We start from the raw sequence: 23,901 nt of genomic DNA, 5'->3' as shown, positions 1-23,901 counted from the left end.
ACTTAAAGAGGGGCTGACTATTGTTGCACAGAGCACGAGTATCTGAAACAGTTCCAGGCGCTGCGGACCCAAGCATTCCGAATCACAAAACACGCTCAAATCGCCTCCCGCAGAGGCACCGGAACCCCTCTGCGGGCACCATAGAGCGCGATCAGCACCAGCTGAACGACTATCGCTCAGTCCCCGCCGCACGACGTTCGATATGAGTCCAGGCAGCGGCGGTGGACAGGAGGAGCCGGGCAGCGCTGCCCGCCCCTCATCCGAAGCACGGCTGTGCGAGGAAACGGAGCTGCCTGCCCCGACCCAGCCTGACCTCCCTGTCGCCCCGCCAGTGCACCGGCTGCACTCGCGTACCGGCTGTACTCCCGTACTGCTGCCCCACACCCACAGGCCGAGAGTCAAACTCTCTCCTTACGTGTGCCCGAGCCCGCCGCGCCGCCCAGCTCGTCTCTGGGCGGACCTCTTCCCGCCTGCCGGCCAGTAGCAAAGCGACTTCCTCCTACGGGCTGTCCCATTGGCCCGTGCCGCCGCTTCCGCGGCGCGGTCGGCAAAAGGCGGCAGCAGGAAAAATCCCGGCGCGTACGGCAGCCCGCGCTTCGCGTGAGTCCTCGCTCCAGGCCCCCCGGTTATGCCCTCATCGCGCCCCCTCGCCCCGGCGGGCGGCGGCGCCGGTCTCGCGCGGACCCTCTGGGGGCGGGGTGGGGGTGGGACCCGACCCGCCGCGGCCTGCTCGCCTGTGGGGAGGCGCCGCTCTGCTCCCCGCGCCTCAGGCCTGGCTGATCCCCGCCAAGGCAGTTCCCGTGGGGCCGATCGGAGCGGGCTCCTGGCCCGGCGGAGAGGTGCTGGGGAGCGGCTTCTCGCGGTGAGCTGAAGCGTTGCTTCACCCCACTTCTGTCGGCTGCGGACGCCCCGGACGCTCCACTCTCGCCGGGAAACTCGCGCGCATCCCCCACCGCCCTCCCTATAACTGTTCTCATCTCGCTGCCGCCAGCTCTGCCATTCGGTGCAGGAGCTCTCGGGCTGCAACTCGAATATAGCTGAGGACGTGCGCTTGGCCGGGAGTCTTGTTGTCAGGGACTGTCCTGTAAAGTCTACCTGTTGTGATCATCTCCAGGCGTTTTCATTGTGGCTGACAGCACAAACGGAAGTTCTGGATGTGTAACTTCTCTTGCTTGTCTCATAATAGACGGATTTATTTTTGCAAGACTTAATCCAGCCACAACGCTTTCTTAAATAGCAAAGTAGAGATATTAATATCAACTCTTTTATGACGCTGAGCTTTTCTTCAGCTTGCAAGATCAGTGGCAGCAGACTGTGTTCCTGTTAGCAGCTGCTTTTAGTCAAGGATTCAGCAGCAGCAGTATCACTAATTTCTGTGTGCAGAGTTCAAATAGCTGACTTGGAAGACCCCCAAGTTACGTGGGCTGTTTGAATCTCACTCTCTGGTTGGTTGGTTTGTTTGTTTTTATTTTGGTAGTCTCCCTCCCTTTCATCTCTAATGGTGTCTTTTGAGTGTTTTAATGTAAGAGCGAAATATCCGAGTCAAATTTTGTTTGATGTTCCATAACCGTTAAGTCCAATTCTACATTAGTAAACCAAATTGTTAATATACTTGAATATTCCAGATAATTTGGTTCTGCAGATAGTAGCTTTTAACAGAAATTAATGGAAAGGACAGCTTGAGTTATTGAGCTCCTTTCACACCCTTCTTAAGGCCAACAAGCCATGAAACGTACCCATGGTGGTTTGCAGGCAGACAGAAACGTTTTCTTTGTCCAAACAAGGTATTTGTAGCTAGCCTTGAACTGTAGAGCTGAGGCTAGCATGAGGCTGAATTGGAGCAAGTAGGCCGTGGTAAGCCTTGGGGGGAGGATGTTGTGTGTATAAATTTGCTATTCCATATGCTGCTAATGAGGCTATGCTGTTTCAAGTTTGGAACAGGCTTATCTGCCTACTCAGCACTAGCAGAGGGAGTGTCTACCTGTAGAAACTAGAAGTATCTCTGGTTTCATTGCATTAGTTTCCAGGTCACGCTGTACAGCAAAGCTCCCTTAAAAAAGAATGCTATTGCCTGTTCCTGTGCTGTTACATGAGGATGACAGACTAAAGGTAGCTTGAATTCTTTGAGGACAAAATACATATTTTTAGCTCCATAGCTAAACTACATGAATCCTTTAAATTAAAGTTATTCAGAATATGTTTATGCCTTGTGGGAAAGTTCAGCCAGAAATGTGAACATTTAGCAAAATTACAAGCAGGGAAGGTCTTTGAATGGAACCAGCATTGGGCAACTGTAAGAGGTGGTGCTCCCAGACTCACTTATCACCACCTATCCTGCTGTGGGGCTCTGCCGTTCTTTTCCTCAAGAAATGTGTTTGTCAGGGTTTTTTAGTTGTACAATATTAGTACACTCTTGACTAATTTACTGTTTTATTTACAGTGTTTCCAAGATTTGGGAAGAAGCATTTCCAAAGAAGCATGTACCATTATTTCCTGTTATTGGGGGGACAGCAACTAATAACTATGCCTTTCACTGATCTTATCTAGAAGAGAGAAATCCCTCCTACTGAGAAGATACTATTTTTCTCTTAGAATTTCTTTCAGGCTTTCTGTCTTCGTATGGGGGTTGCAGTATGTAATGTGGCTCTTTCTGTGTGCATCAGTTCCTTGCCTTTCAAAGCAAGCTTCAGAGAAAATAATGCTTTAATGTGAATGAGGAAACACACAAGAGATGAAAGAAATCACTTGTCTCTAAGTTTATGCAGCAGTCTTCCTTCTCTTCCCCCTTTTTTGACTCTTACAGAGTGTGTTTAGTTTTTCTCTGGGATGAGGAAATCCTCAGGCTCCGTAAATCTTGTCTTACAGTGAGGAACTGAATGCAGTGCCACGAAATGTCTTACCAAATATGCTTGCTCCCCCAGGTGTCCAGAAGTGGCCCTCAAAGTCTTGGATTTTTTCACTTCGGGTTTATTTTGTGATGGAGACAGTGTTGAAGTCTCCCTGTGATGAACAGCACCCTCATCAGGCTGAAGACTTTCATGCGAAGCCCGAGCAGAACAGCAAGCTTTCAGGTATGTGCCAAAATAGGGGCTGCTGACATGTTTTGTTCCTTTTGTGTTTCTTCAGGCAGTTTCAGCATCAGTTATAAGCCTGTCTGTATATGATTCTACTGTATAAAGAATTAATGAAATGAAAACATTTGAAGTGGCTTTTGATTTTAGGCTTGATTCCGTCATTTCGTGTATTACAGAACCTCAGCAGCAGTAGTTTGTCACAAATCACTAACCCTACTAATTATTGCATAATATGTTATTATGAGGGCATACTAGAATTAAAAAAAGGCAGTCTTTGAGTATAAAATTCTGTGACCAGACGAGTACACAAAAATAGTATTTGCCTTTTAACATATAATTGCCAGCCTTACCCTTAAATATCTTTAGACGAGTCTATGATCATAAACACATTATTCTTGCTCTTACCAGATAAGCTGAACTATAAACATGTTTCAATACGGTTGTGTTGTTGGGTTTTGGGTTTCTTTGTACAGTGCCTGTGCTCAGTAATTGTGGATGGTCAGCCACCTTTTATGTATATGTATATATAGTGGCTACTGGTTTTACTACAAATAGTCTTTTGCAGTCCCCAGCTTATCCATGTCCAGAATTACATAAACTGATGCTGAATAGCATTTACTTACCACACTGTGCAAATACTTTTAATTCTAGGAAGTAATGACTTTAAAGTTTGATCACAAAAAACATTGGTTATTGACCTTATTGTACACTAATGGCACAACGTGTGTGGGTCTATACTGAACTGGGGATTCAGGTCCCCAGAATAAAATAGATAATGTTTATGTTGCTGTTGAAAAGGACAGTCACTGTCTGTTTCTAGCACGTTGTGGGATCTTTCACAGAAGACGCTGTGCTGGGTCACTAAAGGCTCTTAGTGCCTTGAGAAGCACTGAGGCTTAGGATCTGCAGACTGTGTCACCCAGACATTAGTGCTTTCAGAGCACTGAACTTTTTCTAGGCAAGAGCCTGCATTGATTTAGATGAAACAGAGTATTTGGCAGGTTCTATAGGAGTTATTGATAGAGCATTTTGTGATTGTTAGTACTTGCCTTGGGAATGTTAGACTGGTGGCACAAAGCAACCCCCAAACCCAGGAAAGCAGAAATCTGCTGGTTTGTAGACTTAAAAGATGTGCCTATTGAGTCTTTGTTAAGAGTTCTGCTTTTTGCCAGTTAAATAATTTTCTAGCCAAGCAATCTTACTAAAAAAAAATTACAGTGCAAATTTTATGTTTTAAGTCACTGTCAGTTTATTTCCTTTTAGTAGCAGGCTAGATAGCAAACTAGTTCTAATCAATGTTGTTCTAACGGAGCCTGTTAGAAGTATTTCACTGAGGAAGACAATCTTCTATCTCTGTTCTGTGTCTATTGACCTCTTGGGATGAAGTTTGTGTAGGATGTTTCAGAACCCAATAACAGGATTATCTGCCTGAGGGGAAAGGCCTATGGCTTTGAGTGATGCAATAGCATTTCAGTGTTAAGTTCTTTGTAGTTCTGTTAGGTGGTTTAATCTCTTAACATCTTTGAGTATTCCTGGGGAAAATGGAACATGGTATAAATATCAGCCTTTCCCCTTCCTGAATTTTTTGAAGACTTCAGAAAGCTTTCTTGGATGTCTTTAATTTATATTATGCATAAGCATTTGTGCAAGGAAAGGTTGAAATTGCTATGCAAGCTAATTGGAAATTCTGCTTTTTATTTGATAAAGCTTTTAATCAACAACCTTTTATAGTGACAATACTACAAGAATTAACAGCAGTAATAGATAAATTTCTGAATCAAGTTCTGAGCATGTGGGCAGTATGAAGGCTATAAATTAAAAAAAAAGGTGTGTAGTAATATCTCAAATTTTTAGTGTTATTTTCAACATAAATTTTTACATCGACAGGAGAATGAAGAAATACCTCAGACTTTCAGTTGCCTGCTTTTCAAGGTGTTTAACTTAATCTGTCTCTGCAATATTGGGGAATAACTGTACAGTTGACCAGTTTTCCTTCAGGCCTTATTAGACACAGGGTCCTGTACACCTGGACTGTTAGTACAAGTCTGGTCATTTCTATCTAGGGAGATCTTCAGATTTTAAAGATGTGATTCCTAGCAGAGCTTTTTAGCCTTTTGCTTGTGTTTATTGATCAAATGCTAGTGGGTTTAGTGTCTAGTGTAGAAGGGGGTTTTTTATTCCTGAAATTAACTCCCCAGCTCTGAATTGTCTTAATACAAAACAACTTGGAGAAGCAGAGGGAGCAACTTAAAGGAAAAAAAACACGTGGATAGTAAGAAGGCTGTGGGTTTCAGCTCTTAAGACTATTTTTAGTAGGTTTGTTTTGATCAATTTTTGAAATAAAAAGGATTACAATAGAAAGTTAACTATAACTTGAATTACCAACTGTTTATTTTTGGCTTTTATCAGGAAGAAAGGGTTCTTCAGATTTTGTTGCTGTATGAAAGTGAGCTAACATAGAAGATTTGGGATGCTTTGTTTCTAGCATATGAGTGATGTTTTGAAAATAACTCTCATTGCTCTTGACTTACTCTCCTGTATAGCATAGCACGTTTTATGTACAGAATGCAATGTTTATGTTTGATTTATTTGTAGAATGAAAAAATGTATATGGATTTTGTGTTCAATTGGATTGACTTTCCAAATACCAGTTTGTGCTTAGTTCTTCACAGATATTTACAGTGTTTTACAGAAATTAATCACAGCCTCTACATACTTCATAGCTTCAAAAGAAGTGAATTCTTATGCAGGATATAGAGAACGTTTAAACTACAAGGGATTCATCAGCTGGATGAAAAGCTCCATCATTTTTGAACTATTGCAGTACAACATCCTCGTCACGCCATCTAGTGACCGCAGCGCAAAGTGCAGCAACTTAAACGCAGAGCGAACTCTGGGTGTTGACCGTTCTAAATAACGGTGTGAAAGACTGCATTGTTGATCTTAAATAAATACATTATTTTCGCACGGTTTTTGACTTGCTTCAGATGGATGCACTTCTGTGCCTGCAGAAACAACTACTGGAGTTTTGTCTTCTGTGCAATTGACTGAAAATCTCATGAAAGCGTTTATCAGTGAGCTGTAATCTGATGATTTAGTAAGAATTCTTTTTCTCTCTCAAGAACTGTGAGGGAGCAGACAAGTAAAAGAAAAAAAAAATGCTGCACTTATAAGGGAGTGTGATGAAGAACAATGACATCAAGTGTTTAGATGGTAATGGCATCAAGAATAGATACCTGCCTGCTGTTTTCCCCCCTGTTTACGTGAATCTGCTGCCCTGTGATCTGAAGTGCAATGTGTGATCTCAAATATAGATCAGATACCAAGTCAAGAAATAAAATTCCTAACTTATCTTCCCCATTCTTTCCACAGCAGGAATAAAAAAAGATATTGAAAGACTTTATGAAGCAGTGCCACAGCTTGTAAATGTGTTCAAAATTAAGGAGAAAATTGGAGAAGGTAAATGTTTTGTTTATCTTACTTATGATTTAGATTTTATAAATCTAAGATCCCAATATATGCAATTAAAGCTAAATGACTCTTCAGTTTACTTGGTCTCTAAGAATTGTAATATGTGGGTGAGAATATACATGTGTTAATTTAAAAGATATTTTCTTGAAAATCTGGTATATGAAAGCCTTCCAAAATCCCAGCATTCCAAATTCAAAAACTAAAGATGTCTGAGGTAGATTCAGATGAGTAAGTATTAACACTCCATTCCATATGCACTTACTTCTGAATTGCTTTGTGATACTCCACAGTTGTAAGAAAGGTGCTGCTGAGAAGCTGGATTGTTTTACAACTGTTTTGTGATGGAATACCTATGTTGGCAGGTAGATGGCTAAAATTTTTTGTCTCACACCTCCAGGACCCCCAGCTCCATTCACCACAGCAATACAATATTAAAAAAAAATACCTTCAGTTGTAAGGGACCACCACAGTGGTCATCAAGTTCAATTGCCTGACCAAAAGTTAAAGCATGTTATTAATGTAATTGTCCAAATGCCTCTTACACACTGACAGGCTTGGGGCATTGACTATCTCTCTAAGAAGCCTGTTCCAGTGTTTGACCACCCACTTGGTAAAAAAAAAGCCTCCTAATGTTCAGTCTGTATCTCCCCTGGAGCAGCTTTGAATCGTTCCTCTGTGCCCTGTCACTGGATACCACAGAGATTGACACCTCTCTACTTCCCCTACTCGGGAAGCTCTAGAGAGCACCGAGTCTACTCCTTACTTACCCTCCTTTTCTCAAAATCACACGAGCCCTAAGTTCTTAGCCATTCATCATGGGACTGAGCTTCTAGCCCTTTCACCAGTTTTGTTGCTCTCCTCTGGATACATTCAAAGACTTTCTTATCTTTAATAGTACTCTGATTTTGCTCTTGGGAGCAAACAGTGCTTTTAGAAAATGCCACTTATAGTCCTGCAGCATTATGAGAAAGCAAGCTTCAACTTAGGCATCAACTCAAGTCATTTTCATTTTAGCAGTTCTCACCACTACCACCAAACTTGGCAACTCTTTGTTATAATCAATGCTGCTGAATGTATGGCAAGATGGCAAGATTCAGAGTTTTTGCTGTTATTTTGACATATGTACACACAAAGTTGAACTAACATGATACAAGCTTGCTACTTAAAATGTAGTCAAAATTAATGTTTTTTCATATGGAAGAATGCTTCAGCTTGTATGTTCAGATATCTCAGATCATAGGACTAACATCTGAGAGATTATCCTTAAAATTAAATGGCTAGGTAAGTTTGTCACGCAGTCTGAATACTCCCTTTCTCAAATGAGTCTATCACTTTATTTCTATGCGGTAATGCTCTGGGCATACAAATAGTAAAGTTACATGTCATGTGAGAAGTCTCACTTTATAGATAAGGTAACAGAATTAAGAAAAATGTAGCCATTTCAGAAGTGCTTTGAATAGTAAAGGCAGTGCTTTCCAGGTTAGCATTATATAGCTCACTTACATCATAGGGAGAGAAGAGTTAGATGTCAGATGAAAGTAAGCTACCTAAACAAGAAAGCAAATCAAAGATAGGAAATTTACATTCAAAGAGCTCTGTGTCCCAGGCAAGTTAGACAGTGTTACATTTGCATTTTTACTGACATAAAAAACTTGTATACAAGATGACTGAATTCAGTAGTAGAAAAAAAGGAACTGCATTTTTCTCTTCTAGAAGCTGCTTTTGATGTAGCAAGTATGCTGCAGGATTGTGTGAACAGTTAGATCACTTCTGTGAAAATCTGAATTGACCTAATTAAAAATGCTGAAGACAGTGTTTTTCTCTCTTCTTTACAGGTACTTTTAGTTCTGTTTACTTGGCTACAGCACAACTACAAACAGGATATGAGGAAAAAATGGCTCTGAAACACTTGATTCCAACAAGCCACCCTCTGCGAATTGCTGCTGAACTTCAGTGCCTCACAGTAGCAGGGTACATATAAAAATTGATTGTCATGACTAAACCTCTGAACGTTACCTCACTGTTCTGGTCTTTTAACTGCAGAAACTTATATTATTTTTATTAAGAGCAAATAAGACATGGAGTCTCTTACCTGTAACAGATGCCCTTTTCTGCTCGTCTCAGTTTGTGGATGGCAATAGGTTTTCCATCTGAGAAGTTTTGTCATGTATCTCTGTGATAAGAAAAATTACAATTCTGAAATGCTTGGAAAAAGTAATCATCAGAAAATGTGGGTTCAGGAATGAATACTTGCTGCCAAAGTGTGCTGAGTAGTGGCATCATGAAGTTTAGGTCCTATGTTTAATTACAGCAGCAACTACAAATTAAGGCCCCACAAATAATCTTTGGAGCCCTCACTGCAAATCGCAGTAGCCAAATGGAACACAGCAATGAGAGGCAACAGCGTAGCTACCGACTACTGATTAGACTGCTGTCAAAATATAAATTAGATTATAAAAGAAAGCCTGACTGAAGTTTTGAAGAAACAAGGAAAAATAAACATTCACCTTCTGCTTTTCATTTAGTGGCATTACTTTTCTTCTAGGGGACAAGATAATGTCATGGGAGTTAAATACTGCTTTAGGAAAAATGATCATGTGGTTATTGTTATGCCATATCTGGAACACGAATCTTTCTTGGTGAGTCCCAGACTTTCTATGCGTAGTAAAATTTCTTAATTAAAAGCAGTTGCATAATTACAGTCTCCAAATAATCTTTCAGGACATTCTGAATTCTCTTTCTTTTGAAGAAGTGAGGGAGTACATGTTTAATCTGTTTAAAGCACTGAGGCGCATTCATCACTTCGGTATTGTTCACCGTGACGTCAAGCCCAGTAACTTCCTCTACAACAGGCATCTAAAAGAGTAAGTCTGTCCATATGACCACATTGTGATCTCAAATGGGGATAGCAGAACAGAGCCGATTAGGCTTTTTGGGTTTTCCCCTCCAGCTGTATAACAAGTGCTTAAGTGCTAAAGCTAAAGAAGGATTATTATTTTTTTTATCTGTAAAGCTTTTCTGTGTTTAGGGTTTTGAGGAGGGAAGTACTATTTTTTTTCTCCACATTTAATATAGTATCTGCCTTATAGAGTCATAAGTACCTGAACAAAAAATAAAGGTTTTACTACTGAGTAGAGGTACTATATTTTTTAATAAGAATGAGAAGAATAAAGTTATTTTTGTTTTGGTTTTTTTAATAAGGAAGCTAATAGTGACTTGTACATAGATTGGTACTTGTAAATTTTTACTTGAGGATAGAGTAAAACTGATACAAATAATAGCTGGATTTGGGCCATTTTCATCTTACATTGAATTAATGTTTATGACTAGTAGGGTTGAGATTGTTGCCTGGAAGTTACAATATTTGAAGACTTTAAAAAGCAAGTCACTGCTTTTAATGAAGAGCTGGGTGGATAGAATAAGGTACTGTTTTGGTGCCGGCAGTCCTATAGCTGTATTTGTGAGTGTTGACATTGAGCTGCTGGATTCAGCCCAGAGAAAGGCAGCAAAGATGGTGAAGGGTCTAGGTCACAAATCTTATGAAGAGCGGCTAAGGGAATTGGGGTTGTTTAGTCAGAGAAAAGGAGGCTTATTACTCTCTACAACTACCTGAAAGGTTGTAGTAAGGTGGGTGCTGGTTTCTTTTTCCAAGCAGCAAATGATAGGACAAGAAGAAATGGCCTAAAGTTACACCAGGGAGATTTAGATTGGCTATTAGCTTGTAGAGCCCTGGAACAGGCTGCCCAAGGGAGCACTGAAGTCACCATCCCTGGAGGTATTTAATAGAATTGAGGAATTTTGAGAAATACTGATTTGTTTTTTCTTAATCTGTCAAAACAAATTCATGCTGACATTTTGCTCTTTCAGCATTTGTTTGACCTTAATCTCTACCAGAGTGTGGAGGTCATGGTGTTGAGTTTGTTTGAGACCCAGAGACAACTTAAATGTGTCTGTACTGGTTGCAGCAAAAGAATAGTTCTTTTAAAGACAGATCTAAGTGTGAACTAGTGTAGTCTTACTTACTGAAGACTGAAGTAAATTCAATAGCATTGCTTGAAGTCTGGCAAAACTCTCAACATTGTTAGTCTTGTCTGTCTTCACTGCTACGTTTGTCATCTACCAATGGAAATCCTGCAAGGGTCAAGTCATTTGTACTACTGGCTGAGGGTTTGGGGCTACAGGATTAGAAGAATACCAGAAAGGAGCAAATAGGAATATTGGAAGAAAGTTGCACATGAAAAGATTTTGGGACAAGAAGCAATGAAGTAAGTTGAATACAGGGTAAAAATATTGAGGGGACAGATAAGTCATAGCAAGAGAAGGAGGAAGATAGGACTGTGAAGCTGACAACAGTACAGATAAGGAATATACTGAATAAAATGTAGAAGAAAGATAAGTAAACAAGCAATAAATAGTAAATTGAATCGATTGATGGATAGTTTATGATTTCTGATTCTAAACTGGTGTCTTTCAGGTATGCCTTGGTAGATTTTGGCTTGGCACAAGGAACCCCTGATACAAAAATTGAACTTCTCAAAACTGCCCACTCTGAAGACCAGCAGGGAAGTTGCTTGCAAAATAATCCCACCATACCCTTGGGAAATGGGGTTTCTGTCAATGTCACAGTACCTAAACAGATAGATCAACAGTCAGCCTCAAAACCAGCTGATAAAAAGTTCGTCTCACATTCAAAAATACAGATTAAAGAAGGAAGAGAAGGAAAGGTTCTCAGTCTTTTTTGAATTTTGTTGCATGTTTTGTGTCCTACTTCATCCAGCAGGGGGAGATGTAATACCTGAGCCGAAGCATGCATGTGTACCTTGCAATGTCCTAATGTGATGCACAGAATCGCAGCTTTTATATCAGTGGCTAGTTTTATGCAAGCCTGTTGGCATCATTCATTATCTGTTAGGTGTAATATAATGCCAAAGCTGTATGAAACCATATCACAGGTTACTATTTAGGCAGCCTTAAGGCTTGTTTTAAGTGATGTACAATAGAATTCCTCCCCAAGGCAGTAACTATTTATCTATGTTTAGTTACTTAGTTGCATAACAAATGCAGGGCAGATGACATTCAGATCGTCTCAGGGCACTTCTGAGGTGTGATTCGTTCTGTAAGCATGTTTGCTGTTCTGTCTAGACTGTGTTTTCTTCGTCCCCAGTAAACTGATGCCTGAAAATGACTTACCGTGCAGCTGTTCTTGTTTCATGTCACTTCACACTTTCTTTTTCAAACTGTCAGTACCCAGCTGACTGTGTGTTAGATAGGATCCTTACTGTCCTTTTTGCTGGTCTTGTAGGAGGGTTCTGTGCACCATTCTGTCCAGCGCTCTGTCTTTGGAGAGAGGAATTTCAATGTATATAGTTCCACGTACCAGCAGAACTCAAGTACAAAAGTAAGAAGCATGACTCATCAGTAAGAGCAATCTGTTACATACTTGAAAAACTGTAGAACTGGTTGTTCTGTAAGACTGGACACTACTCCAGGACGCTCTGGAACTAAGTGTTCAGCCCATTATTATGTGTGTCTTTGCTGCAAGATAAAAAGAATTTTTCATTTCTGTTTTGGATGTTTGGGTTTTTTTGAAACTCTTAAAGTACTAGTTATGTAGCTGTCTCCCTAGCTGACCTTGTTTGCATGCTAAATTAGTCTTTTTTCCTACATACTTATCTATGCAACTAAGATATAGTAAGATATATGTTGGAACAAAAAAGAATTTTTGAAGCCATATACTAACTTGAAAACTACTTGTCTTGTAGCTTCAAAATATTTGTATTGGTGGTTAGTAAACACTGGAAAATGTTTTCTGAAACTAAAGGGGAAGAATTCAAGATCTTTAGAAAGCTTCAGGGTCTGTTTTATAGATGATGTGATATTGTTAAAAAGGTTTGTTGTCTTCTCTGTTCATCTGTTCAGTCTTAGTATTTTAGGAACTGGCCCATCTATTATGTAAAGGAAGATTCCTAATTATGTCACCTTACATTGCAGGTCATAAAACATTCCAAGATGATAGATGTTTCATCTAGGAAATTAGTAACAAAGAAGAAAATTATTTCTACTAAAACACTGAGTAATGGGGCAGCCAGGAGAGCTGCCAGTGGTTGTCCTTCAAACATGATCTGTGACTGTTATGCAACAGATAAAGTTTGCAGCATTTGCCTTTCAAGGTAATTTGCTTTGATAATGTGTAAAATTGTCTGCTGTGCTGTCAAATAGGGTCACAAACTTATATTTACTAGACAGTTGATTTAGTAGATGAAAGACAGCATTTGATCTGTGCAACTCATAAAGCACTTTTTAAATGAGTGGTTCATGGAATTCATGGAGTAATTGGTTCACTTCTATCTGCAGCAAGAGAGATTCACTGTTAATGATTTTTTTGTTGTATTTAATTATCTACCTATATGCATTGTAGAAAATCACTTGGGTTAATTACTGCACTTAAAGAAGACAATACAGCTATCTGTGCTTAGTAGTTACTGAACAGGCCTCAATTATGCCAGTGGATTCTGGAAATCATGAATAATAAGGAATCATTAGTGTTTTGTATTTGCTCATTTAAAATACGTTTTTAACAATAAAGAGGTTAGAGAATCTCGTTCAACTCCATCCCTCTGCAGTTATTTTTGGTTGTGAGCTGCTATAGCCTTTCATCCACACATTAAGGAATGCTTCTGCTTATTAGTAGGCATAGTCCAAAAACTGTGGTGTCCCTGACTTCCCAGAGTGTCAGAATATGGTGATATCAACTTCATTTCAGAAGTAAGAAACATGAGGAATTTGCTGGACTCAAAAGAGAAATGATCCAAAGAAGGAAGGCACTTAAAGCCATACAAGAAAGTTTGGAAAGTTGGGGGCTTTAAAAATAATGATAATCTCACATCTTTTAGTTAATCCAACAAAAAATAAATACTTGTCAACACTCAGAAACTGTGAAACCTTAGTTTGCTGTGAACTAATACAAAGCCAGAGCATCCACATTCAAAGATCTTGTGTACTTTTTGCCTTTGGTTAATTAGTCTCAACTTTAACGTTTTCAGTGAAAACAAGCTTTTAGCAAAAATGATGTAGCTATTAAATGAAACTTAAAAAAGGGGAATGAAGTATGCACTAAATATTTCTGTGGTATTCCATTATGCCAGATGATGTAATAAAAAATTATTGTAATAGGTAGTATAATGCTATCTTATGCAATATAAGATGCTTCAGACTTCTATAAAACTTGAATAAGGCAGGCTTAGGCTGTTTTGATACTTCTTACACGAGTGTATTCTAAATATAATGTTATGCATTATTATAACTAGAACTCCTGTATCAATTATTATATTTTGAATGTATTTGTCTCTCATCACAAGGTGTCAGCAAGTTGCTCCCAGGGCAGGAACACCTGGATTCAGAGCACCGGAAGTATTAACAAAGTGCCCTACTCAGACCACAGGTACAGCCCACCAGACTGAAATTAATGCCTCTTTTCACCTCTTGAATCTTCTCATTTATGCATATTATGTTGTCTTTTTTTATGGGCAGAGTTTTGTTTACATGTAGAATTCATTTCATCATCCCTTGTATCATGTATCAAGTACTTCCTGGCTTTTAAGTAGGCTTATTGTTCAGAGTGAGAACAAATTAGGAATATTTTTTGTGTGCTTGAAACCTGAATATGTCTTTATTCATTTGAGTGCTAGTGCTATATGCAGGAACTAAATATAGTTTAAAACCAGTTAATTAAATACAGTTTAAAATACAGTTTAATTTCAATTAAATACTGTTTTAAAAAAGCAGTTTAAATACTGTTTAAAAAAAACCCCAAACCTGTAACTTTTATCATGTTTCTTGGCTTACTGGCTTACTTATTTAAGTAAAATCTTGAGTAAATCATGGGGAGAGAACATAATTCATGCTTTTCTAGACAGGTAGTCACAGAGTTTGCCATCATGAATAGAATAGAATAGACCAGGTTGGAAGAGACCTTCAAGATCATTGTGTCCAACCTATCATCCAACACCACCTAATCAACTAAACCATGCAACCAAGTGCCCTATCAAGTCTCCTCCTGAACACCTCCAGTGATGGTGACCCCACCACCTCCTCAGGCAGCCCATTCCAATGGGCAATCACTCTCTCTGTGTAAAACTTCCTCCTAACCGCCAGCCTAAACCTCCCCTGGCGCAACCTGAGACTGTGTCCTCTTGTTCTGGTGCTGGTTGCCTGGGACAAGAGACTAACCTCTGCCTGTCTACAACCTCCCTTCAGGTAGCTATAGAAAGCAATAAGGTCACCCCTGAGTCTTCTCTTCTCCAGGCTAAGCAACCCCAGCTCCCTCAGTCTCTCCTCACAGGGCTTGTGTAGTTAAAAGTATAATTGTGTATGTGCATTAATACTTTCTACAAGATTTTTTTCCTCTTTGCTAGTGCTTTAAGAAGCTAGTCTGTAAATATAATGACTTTTCCTTACTGAGTTTTTTATTTCTCAGGATTAAAAACTGTCAATAAGTTTTAGTAGTCTAGGTAAACATCAGGGCAGAGCAGAGAGATGCTTGACTGATGCAAGTAGGATGGGAGAGGTTGTGCCTGTCTGGAGGACCAATACAAGCAATGTTACTTTTTAAACATTTGGTGTATGACCAGGAGTTTTGACTTACCCAAAACTGGATTTAAAATAACAGGGTTTAGCCTCTTCTTTGCTGAATGCCTTTTGAGAAAATGGTCAGTTTTCAGTACTTAAAAGTGTGCATGCATGCTAAGAAAAGATTTAACAATACATTTGATCAGCTTATCCCTATATAGCTTAATGTTGTTTGAAATAACATCTGTACTGTGGATTTGACTGGGATTTCATGACATACTGCAGCCTGTTTGGAGTTACTGTGCCTGTTCTGTAATAACCAGCTTTATGGGCTAGAAGACATCCAGAGAGCCAGGGCAAGTTTAGACAATCTCTGAATCAGTCTAGACAGAATTTAGCAAGAAAGAAGACATGCCTAAGAAATCTTGGATATTATATGCTGTTCTCTATGGAGAGCATGGTAACAGAAAATATGGGTAAATCTGGAAACTTTTGGGTGTGGCACAGACAGCCCTAAAAGTAATGACTTAGTGGTGCTGAACTCCTGTAGTATGTCAACAAAGGCCCTAATTAGATCTGGGCACACTAATACTAATATTTATGAGATTATGTTGTATTTGAACTAGCAAATCTTTGTCCACTTCCATCTGGGACTGCAGTAATCATCTTGTGTTCCTGCCAGTTGTACTACTAGTTCTGGTCTCTGTGCTGAGACCAAGTTACCAGCTGGATCCAGCTGACACTGTCCAGAGCTCCCTTAAAGTGCATTTGACCCAGGTTCACAGTGCAGGGACTTAGCCTAGTTTAACAACTGAAGTCAACCTAATACTTTTTTTTCCCCCCTCCAGTGTCCTGGGCTAATAATTTTTCTAACTAAAATGTACAAAGTAATTACTGCCTATTTTGGTACTTATCTTTTTGAAGAGAAGTAGAGTAACTAGGGGTTTATTTCCCAACTGTTAATTTTTATCTGTAGAATTTGAGAATCCTTTAAACTCTCACCTTCACTTTCCTTGCCATCTCTCAAAATGTGCACCTTAGTGAGCCAAGAGATTATGGCAGGCAGGTATTCTCATAACTTTCCATATTAAAGTTTCCGTCATGCTTTGGCATCTATCCCCTGAGCACTCTCTGTACTCTTCATAACACAGTGAAAGTGAGTAACTTCTAACTATTACAGTTCTTAAACTGTCTATCTTGTCAAGTGATTTCATATTAGAGAGGAACAAAGTTCATAGTAAGATTTTTTTGTTTGTTTGTTGTGGGTTGGGTTTTTTGTTGTTGTTGGTATGAATAGAATAGAATAAACCACGTTGGAAGAGACCTTCAAGATCATCGTGTCCAACCTATCATCCAACACCACGTAATCAACTAAACCATGGCACCAAGCACCCTATCAAGTCTCCTCCTGAACACCTCCAGTGATGGTGACCCCACCACCTCCCCGGACAGCCCATTCCAATGGGCAATCACTTTCTCTGTGTAGACCTTCTTCCTAACATCCAGCCTAAACCTCCCCTTGCACAGCTTGAGACTGTGTCCTCTTGTTCTGGTGCTGGTTGCCCGGGAGAAGGGACCAACCTCCGCCTGGCTACAACCTCCCTTAAGGCAGTTGTAGAGAGCAATAAGGTCACCTCTGAGTCTCCTCCTCTCCAGGCTAAGCAACCCCAGCTCCCTCAGTCTGTCCTCACAGGGCTTGTGCTCCAAACCCCTCACCAACTTTGTTGCCCTTCTCTGGACATGTTCCAGCAAGTCAGCATCCTTCTTAAACTGAGGGGCCCAGAACTGGACACAGTACTCAAGGTGTGGCCTAACCAGTGCAGTGTAGAGGGGCAGAATGACCTCCCTGCTCCTGCTGGCCACACTGTTCCTGATGCAGGCCAGGATGCCATTGGCCCTCCTGGCCGCCTGGGCAGGCGGTTTGGTTTGGTTTTTTTTTTTAGTACTGCGTAAGTGTGGCAGCCTCAACCCCGGGAAAAATTCAGAACCACCTTTATTTGTGAATTAATTTTTATTTGTGATCCTTATATAAGGTTTTATGCATATAAAATAAATTACCAAAACCAGCCAGTTTTTCCCTCGCTGACCTCTCTGGGTAAAACAACCTCAAACATTATTTTAATACGTTTTAAGTTTAGCAAGTTAATGGGATTACTCATGAAAAAGTCTATGGAAAAGCTTAAACACTCTTGTATCAAAGCAGGAAATTATTCTTCTAATTATAGTAGTTTCCACTGTGTTTGCTGAAGTGTTATCTATATGGCCAAAGTCAGTGTTTGCTAAAGTGTTATCTCTGCGGCCAAAGTAAGTACTTCAGAACATAAATTTTTCTGATGCGAACTTTTCGTGTCATAATTTCTTTATAAAGAAAGCTACAGTTTTGTTTGTGGCAAAAATGCAAGTTTAATTACTACCAAGTTTGCTTTCCTTTGCAGCAATTGACATGTGGTCTGCAGGAATCATATTCCTTTCTCTGCTCAGTGGACGGTATCCATTTTACAAAGCCAGTGATGATTTAACTGCTTTGGCACAAATAATGACAGTTCGTGGATCCAGAGAAACCATTCAGGCTGCTAAAACTTTTGGTATGCAAACCTTAATTATAGGGAAAAGGGGAAAATGTATGCTTGGTCTGCTGTTGAATGCAGTGACTTACAATCAATGATTATTTTATATATATCAAAAATATAAATATTAATAACTTTTTGTGGGCTTGGGAGTAATTTTGGAGATAAGTCACACTTTGTGCATGTAAAACATTCAAAGTGCTAGCCTGTACATACAGAATTATGTATTTTCCTCTCTTTTATAATTTGTATATGGGGTACTTCATGCCATAGGTTTTGCAGCCCTTCTACTGTTTTTCACTAAGGCAGGGCCACTTGAGGTGAACTATGCCAACTAAATGTTTTCTGCTGGCATTTGATTAGAATTCTTGAGGCAATGTTTCTATTCCTGCAAAATTTGCCCTGGAGGCTTCAGTTAATATGACTTAATATTTAGATGATGTAAACTTTGGTTTCTTTTCCCCTCCCTCAAGAATGGGTAGTAAAAAAACTCAAGCAAACAAAAAACCCCAAACAACCAAAACCTAACAGATGGCTTGTTTACAAAAACAGAACCACCACCACAACACACACAAACCCCTAAAATAACCATTCCTCTGTCTGCAGGCCAAATGCTGCAGTGCTTGCTTCCTGGAAGTGTAACTGACAGCATTGATTTTCATTCTCCAGACATGGATGTAACAAAATCAGGGTATCTAATTTTCTTCAGTTCTGTTAAAATGACAGTGAAATGCAATATGATGGTACATGGAGTGTGGGACAACCTGTCAGTGCATGACTTCATGAACAAACCCACACAGCTTTGTTCTCAACAGAACTGAAACTATTACCCTTCTGACTTGCTGGGATATGGCTATAGAATATTTCTAGTTTGGAGGAGTTAGGAGGTTGGGTTTGTGGTTTTTTTGGGGTTTACTGGGTTTTTGTTTGCTTTTAACACTGGTTAAACTCAAAGACTTTGAGTTTCTCTGTAACAAACTTAGAAGTTACAGTTGCTTAGAAGGTATAATAAAATGTCACTTAAAGTGTTTTTTCTTTCCCTAGGTAAATCAGTTCTGTGTACCCAAGTTGTTGCAGCACAAAACTTAAGAACTCTCTGCGAGAAGTTGAGAGGAACAAATAGCAGCTGTAAGAGATCCCAGGGTGAAGTGCCCAGCAAGCCTCTTAGTGACTCAACTTTGCCGGTTGCAGTAGACAAATTGTGTGCTCCTGAGACACTTGGAAAACAAATCCAACAATTAAAGAGTGTTCAGGAAGGTGATGATGGTTTGGAAATGAAAGCAACAGACATGAAAGGATGGGATCAGGTTCCTGATGAAGCATATGACCTACTTGATAAGCTACTAGACTTAAATCCTGCAACAAGAATAACTGCAAAAGAGGCTTTGCGGCATCCTTTTTTTAAAGACATGAGACCCTGAGAAGATTCCATTTTCTGTTACTGCTTTCATATGTTTTATGTGGAAATGAGGTAGTTTTACCTTGTTGCCCTCAACATTTACACTCACTGAAATACCATCACATTGTGCACAGAACTACTGAAATTTTGTCTTTTACAGTTGGACTGCAAATGTCAGTTTAAGACATACTTGCAGATGTAAACATCTCTAACATGGTCTTTTCCTAAGACACTTCTGAGGGGTTATTGCTGTGCATACCTGTTCTCTGAGAAAGTTAACTTTGATTAAAAACCGCAAAGAAAAATAGCTTCACAAGGACTGTGCTTAATTCTCAAGACACTCCCTTAAAACTTACAAATTTGCCTTTAGCCATGACTGAAATAAGAAAGTGCTCGAGCGACTTTTTTCCATACTTGCATATCTGATTTGTTCCAAAACTGGAGCAAAGTGTGTTAATTTTGGTCAGACTATTTTCAGACAACAGTATTACTTGGGGAGTGTTGCTGGAGGAGGGGCCAGGTGCTGGAGGCTATACTATCAGAAGAAAAACATAACTGTTTTAAAAGCACATTTTTGTTCTTGTCTGGTCTTCTACTTAGGCAATAGTAATAAATGCAGTTACTAATTTGGTATAGTTAATGTTTTCTCAGTGCCATGGGTAACTGTCAGTATTAAACAACTGCTGCCTCCAGAATGTACTGTGACATGCATAAGTTTGATTTCTGTTCTCAAAATTGATTTTTTTTTTTTTTTTTTAAAGAATATCTGTTAAATAAAGGATTTGGTTTTATAACTTTAAATTTTATCAAAGTATCTCTAGAAAATCTTGCCAGGTAAGGTTTTCTTGTGGGATGTTTCTGTTCAGGAAGAATTAGGCATATTTGTTTCCTGCATTAATTCCTTAGTGATAGAAAACACTTTTCAGATAGCTCTAGTGTATACGACTGTCACAGTGGAAGTGTCTTGATAATCAAGGAAGTCTTACCACAGAGTTACAAGCCAGCTGTTGTCTGGTCTTAAGTGAGCAAAACAGTGTTAACCTCTAACCTCACACAGTCAGTCTCCAAAGTTACCTTATGGTCAGCAGAAGTTACTCTAAAGCCCTGGATAATGCTAGAGACTAAGACTTAATGCAGTGTTTCTCCATGTGCATTTCTTGAAACACTAGTGGAGTTGTTGCTCCAAGAGGTTGCAATTCATTCTCAGTGAAGATTGCTACTTTGCTAACTTTGATTGCTACCTTGATAGCCTTCTGGTATAAGCTGCTGGTTATGATACTGCAAGGGTCCTGACCAGGGCTGAGGCTGAAGAGACAAGATTTCAGTATATTCAAAATCATGAATACACAGGAAATTATGGTAATGTTGCTCTGTTCCTGGCATCAGCTGTTAGAAAAAAAAAGAATATTTGCAGATGTCAGAATACTGATTGCAGAAAATCTTGAAACCCACAAGGCCCTGGGGCCCAGGTCTTAGTAATTTTTGCTGTTTATATAATTTCAACACAGCACGTCACTGAGAAATTATCTAGAGGAACTGTGGCCAAATTTGGCAAGCAATGCTGTCTGCCAGTGTCTGCAGATGTATTGTTTCCTCCTACGTTCACTAATGCTGTCTATGGTCTTATGAGAGCACTAGCTGACAACAAGCAAAAATATGTCAACTATCTATTGTGAACTTTCTAAACAACTTTTGGAGCTCACAGCGATGAGCAGCTCCCTGCAGCAGGCTCTGCAACAATTAACCACTGCATAAGCTTAATAGCAAAAAAAAGGGGAAAATCGCTGCTACTGGTGTTTCCATCAAAACATTAAGGGCAAATAAAATGCTATAAGGAGCAATGCTAAGCTCTGTATATTCCACAACAAGCTAGAACCCCCTGTTGTTACCCCTTCTTCCAGACAGCTATTTTTTTAAAACCTGGAGTGTTTTTTTTTTCCAATGGAAGGATAAGGTGAGAAGAAAAATGCCTTTGAAGAAGCATCTGCTTACACATTATTGTTTGTAGCATTCTACAAAAGAATAGAAACCGAAAGTGTTAAAAGCAATGATCTCCCAAAGAAGAAAAAAATTCTTAGGGAAAACATCAAGAAAATACTAGAGGTGAGCTGTGGTTGCCACTGAGCTTTTTCCTTCTCCTTCCTGTGGTTCTAAGAATCTCTCAATGCCATAGGTAAGAGACACATGCTACCCTTCCTTTGAAGTTTAATTACATGATTTGAGATGTTTATAAACTGGGTGTGAATCTCCTAGCAGAAGAATCACAATTAGAAGGAACTTCACACAGAAATGACATTGCTGCAACACCTGCTCAGCAGTCTTGAGGCTGCAGCTGGATTGTGGACATCATGCTATGATAAGTGTATTAATAAATTAGAAAGAAACCAAAAAATGGGCTGCAAAAGGCAGCACACACTAGGAAAGATGAAGAGGAACTGGTACCTGAAATCCTAAGAAGAGAATGCTGGGAGAAAATCTGAATGCATTGGTCTGTCTACTGTGGGGAAAACTGGCTTACTCTCAGTACTAAGCCAGGCTGGGTGAAAAAATTGTGACCTGTGTTAACTTCATGATATCTTTCCTAGGTTTAAATGATAATTATGAAACAGGAAGGCATCTTACTAAGTGTGAGAGAAGGAGCACCTGCCAAAAAAGCAACTTTCTGAATAATACTGATAATAAGGGGCAAATGAAATTACACATTCTATTGAGTTTGCAGTCCCATCACTTTTGGAATTGGACTCGATGAAGTGTTTAAAGCAAAATACTATGTGTATAAGAAAACAAATGAAACATCAATATTGTGTCTGATCATATCCAGTATCCCTATTTTATGTATTTGCTGTATCTGGAAGTTTACATACTCTCTGCGCTTCAGAAAGGAAAAAAAGCAATGTGGAACCAATATGCAGTCAAGACTTCTGCGCAGGTGCAAACACTCCCCTGAATCCTTGAGTGGCCTCGAGAGGCCACCAGGTGTGATGGGATCCTGAAGTGTTTCCCTAACTGACCAATATCCAGCCAAGTTCCTATGATCAGGAACTATGTTGGGCCTAAATGTAGAACATGAAGGAAAATTTTATTGCAGGGTGCTTGTGACATGAGTGATCTACCAATGTGTGCATTGTAGTTTTGCAGAAGTGAAGCACACATCAAACTCACAGTGGACTTTGTAATCTGCTCTGGCTGCAGTGAAACCTCTTACTGTGATATGACTGCCAAGCAAAAAAAAATACTTCCTTTACAAAGATGTTTTATTTTCCTAGCATCATTCTGACCATTACATTCCATGAGTCAACAGAATGAAAAGGAAAAAAATCTTCAGAGCTTGTCTCTTTTTTTTGGTCATGAAAAGGTACGTTTGCCTGAACTATAGGACATGTGTAAGATGTTTTTGCATTTGACAGGGCACACCTGAAATTTTCCTGCCTCCTGAAGGGCAGAGCGCACAGGACAACAGAAGGTTAAAGAAATCCAAACCAACTACCAAAAGTTTTCTCCCACTTGTTCAGTTTATCACCATGTTTCAAAGACACTAGGGGAATAAGATGCTGAAGGCACTTAATAGAACAGTATTTTAAAGGACATTAATACTTAAAGGCTTAATGAATTCCTATTTTATAATAAAAAACCATAGTTCCTTTGGTAAGCTTATCTTGCAGAATTGTCCTTGCTATGTTACTCAAGTAATGTTTTTACTGCAACATAGTTTTATATGTGCTTTTTTTCCCCATTTGATTGGTTTGGTTTTGGTGGTTGTTGTGTTTGGTGAGGTTTTTTGTTGTTGTTGTTCATTTGTTTGGGTTTTGTATATTTGGGTGTTTTTTTTAAGGCACATAGCAAATTTCTCTACTAATGTAGCCACAGCATTTTCACTTCAAATTCCTTTTGTACCTTTTCCAGAAAGCAGATGATGTACCAAGTCAGTGGCAATACATAGGTGGTTCATACTCCTTTCTGGTGCTGCATTCGTGACTGGCCAGTTCAAGGGGGAGTAAATATTTAAATTGGCAGCTTGCTCACAGTGTGCAGAAATGGGATAGTCCCTTTCATCATATGCTTACAAAAGGCAGCATATAGAGATTTGTTACTCTGATAAATAAAAGTTTTCTGATGCCAGTGAGGTGGGGGTCCAGTAAGCCAGGCATTTTGCATCAGGAAGGTGCAACATAACCCAGATACTCAAGGGCTTTTAAATGTGCCTATTGAATACTTGATTCTACTTTTTCATGACTCATCCCTTTTAAATTTCACTTCCTTTGGCTCTGCAAGCATATTATGTGTATACATGTTAAAAACTAACCATAATAAGCACTGATGAGTATCCCCTGAGCACTGTTTATTCCATTTCTAGAAAGACTTAGATCCTCCAGTGGGGATATGGAAGGGAAGAGGGTGGTTTTGTAACATGCTATTTGCTTTCTTGCATAAAGGTCTTTCATGGTTTTCAGAGGAGTCAGATTTTTATCTAAGCCATAATTACAACTTGATTTCAACAAAACAATACTAGTGTTAAGAAGCATTTACCTAAGGTACTCCTCTGATAACATTTAATCCAAATAATCAGCTCCAGCAGCTACCTATAACCACAGACCATCACAAAGGTGTACACAGGTGCTTCCTCATGCCTCGGGCCCTGCAGGGCTTTGGGGAAGGAGCTACAGGTGCACAGGCATCAGCAGGTAAGTGCCCCTGTGTGGCACACCCCCACCCCGCTCCACAGACCCCCCCCCCCCCGCCTGGCCCTCCCACTCAGCAGGAGCAGCCTGCCATGAGGCCCTGCACACAACACAAGCAGCAGCCCTCCCTTTCTCTTCCCACT

The 23,901-nt window shown here is 39.7% G+C and overlaps 1 protein-coding gene across 1 annotated transcript; it reads left to right on the top strand.

Annotated features, from left to right (window-relative positions):
* Positions 1-2,888: 2,888 nt before the first annotated feature.
* CDC7 (cell division cycle 7) lies at positions 2,889-19,471 on the top strand. Its single transcript, XM_054165204.1, has 11 exons — positions 2,889-3,071; positions 6,447-6,533; positions 8,381-8,516; positions 9,091-9,184; positions 9,267-9,409; positions 11,020-11,269; positions 11,848-11,943; positions 12,537-12,715; positions 13,904-13,986; positions 17,549-17,698; positions 18,725-19,471. The coding sequence occupies exons 1-11, from the start codon at positions 2,906-2,908 to the stop codon at positions 19,099-19,101; spliced, it is 1,761 nt and encodes a 586-aa protein (XP_054021179.1). The 5' UTR covers positions 2,889-2,905; the 3' UTR covers positions 19,102-19,471.
* The last annotated feature ends 4,430 nt before the right edge of the window (positions 19,472-23,901 follow it).

The sequence above is a fragment of the Dryobates pubescens genome, chromosome 11 (assembly GCF_014839835.1).
Source record: "Dryobates pubescens isolate bDryPub1 chromosome 11, bDryPub1.pri, whole genome shotgun sequence".
Classification (NCBI taxonomy): Eukaryota; Metazoa; Chordata; class Aves; order Piciformes; family Picidae; genus Dryobates; species Dryobates pubescens.
This window is presented reverse-complemented; position numbering and strand designations above follow the sequence as displayed.

Bases quoted from the DNA above. Each gene is read 5' to 3' on its own strand.
- CDC7 (XM_054165204.1), top strand. From the start codon at position 2,906: ATGCTTGCTCCCCCAGGTGTCCAGAAGTGGCCCTCAAAGTCTTGGATT. The intron at 9,185-9,266 runs GTGAGTCCCAGA...ATAATCTTTCAG, and splicing joins TGGAACACGAATCTTTCTTG to GACATTCTGAATTCTCTTTC. The intron at 17,699-18,724 runs GTATGCAAACCT...TTCTTTCCCTAG, and splicing joins TCAGGCTGCTAAAACTTTTG to GTAAATCAGTTCTGTGTACC.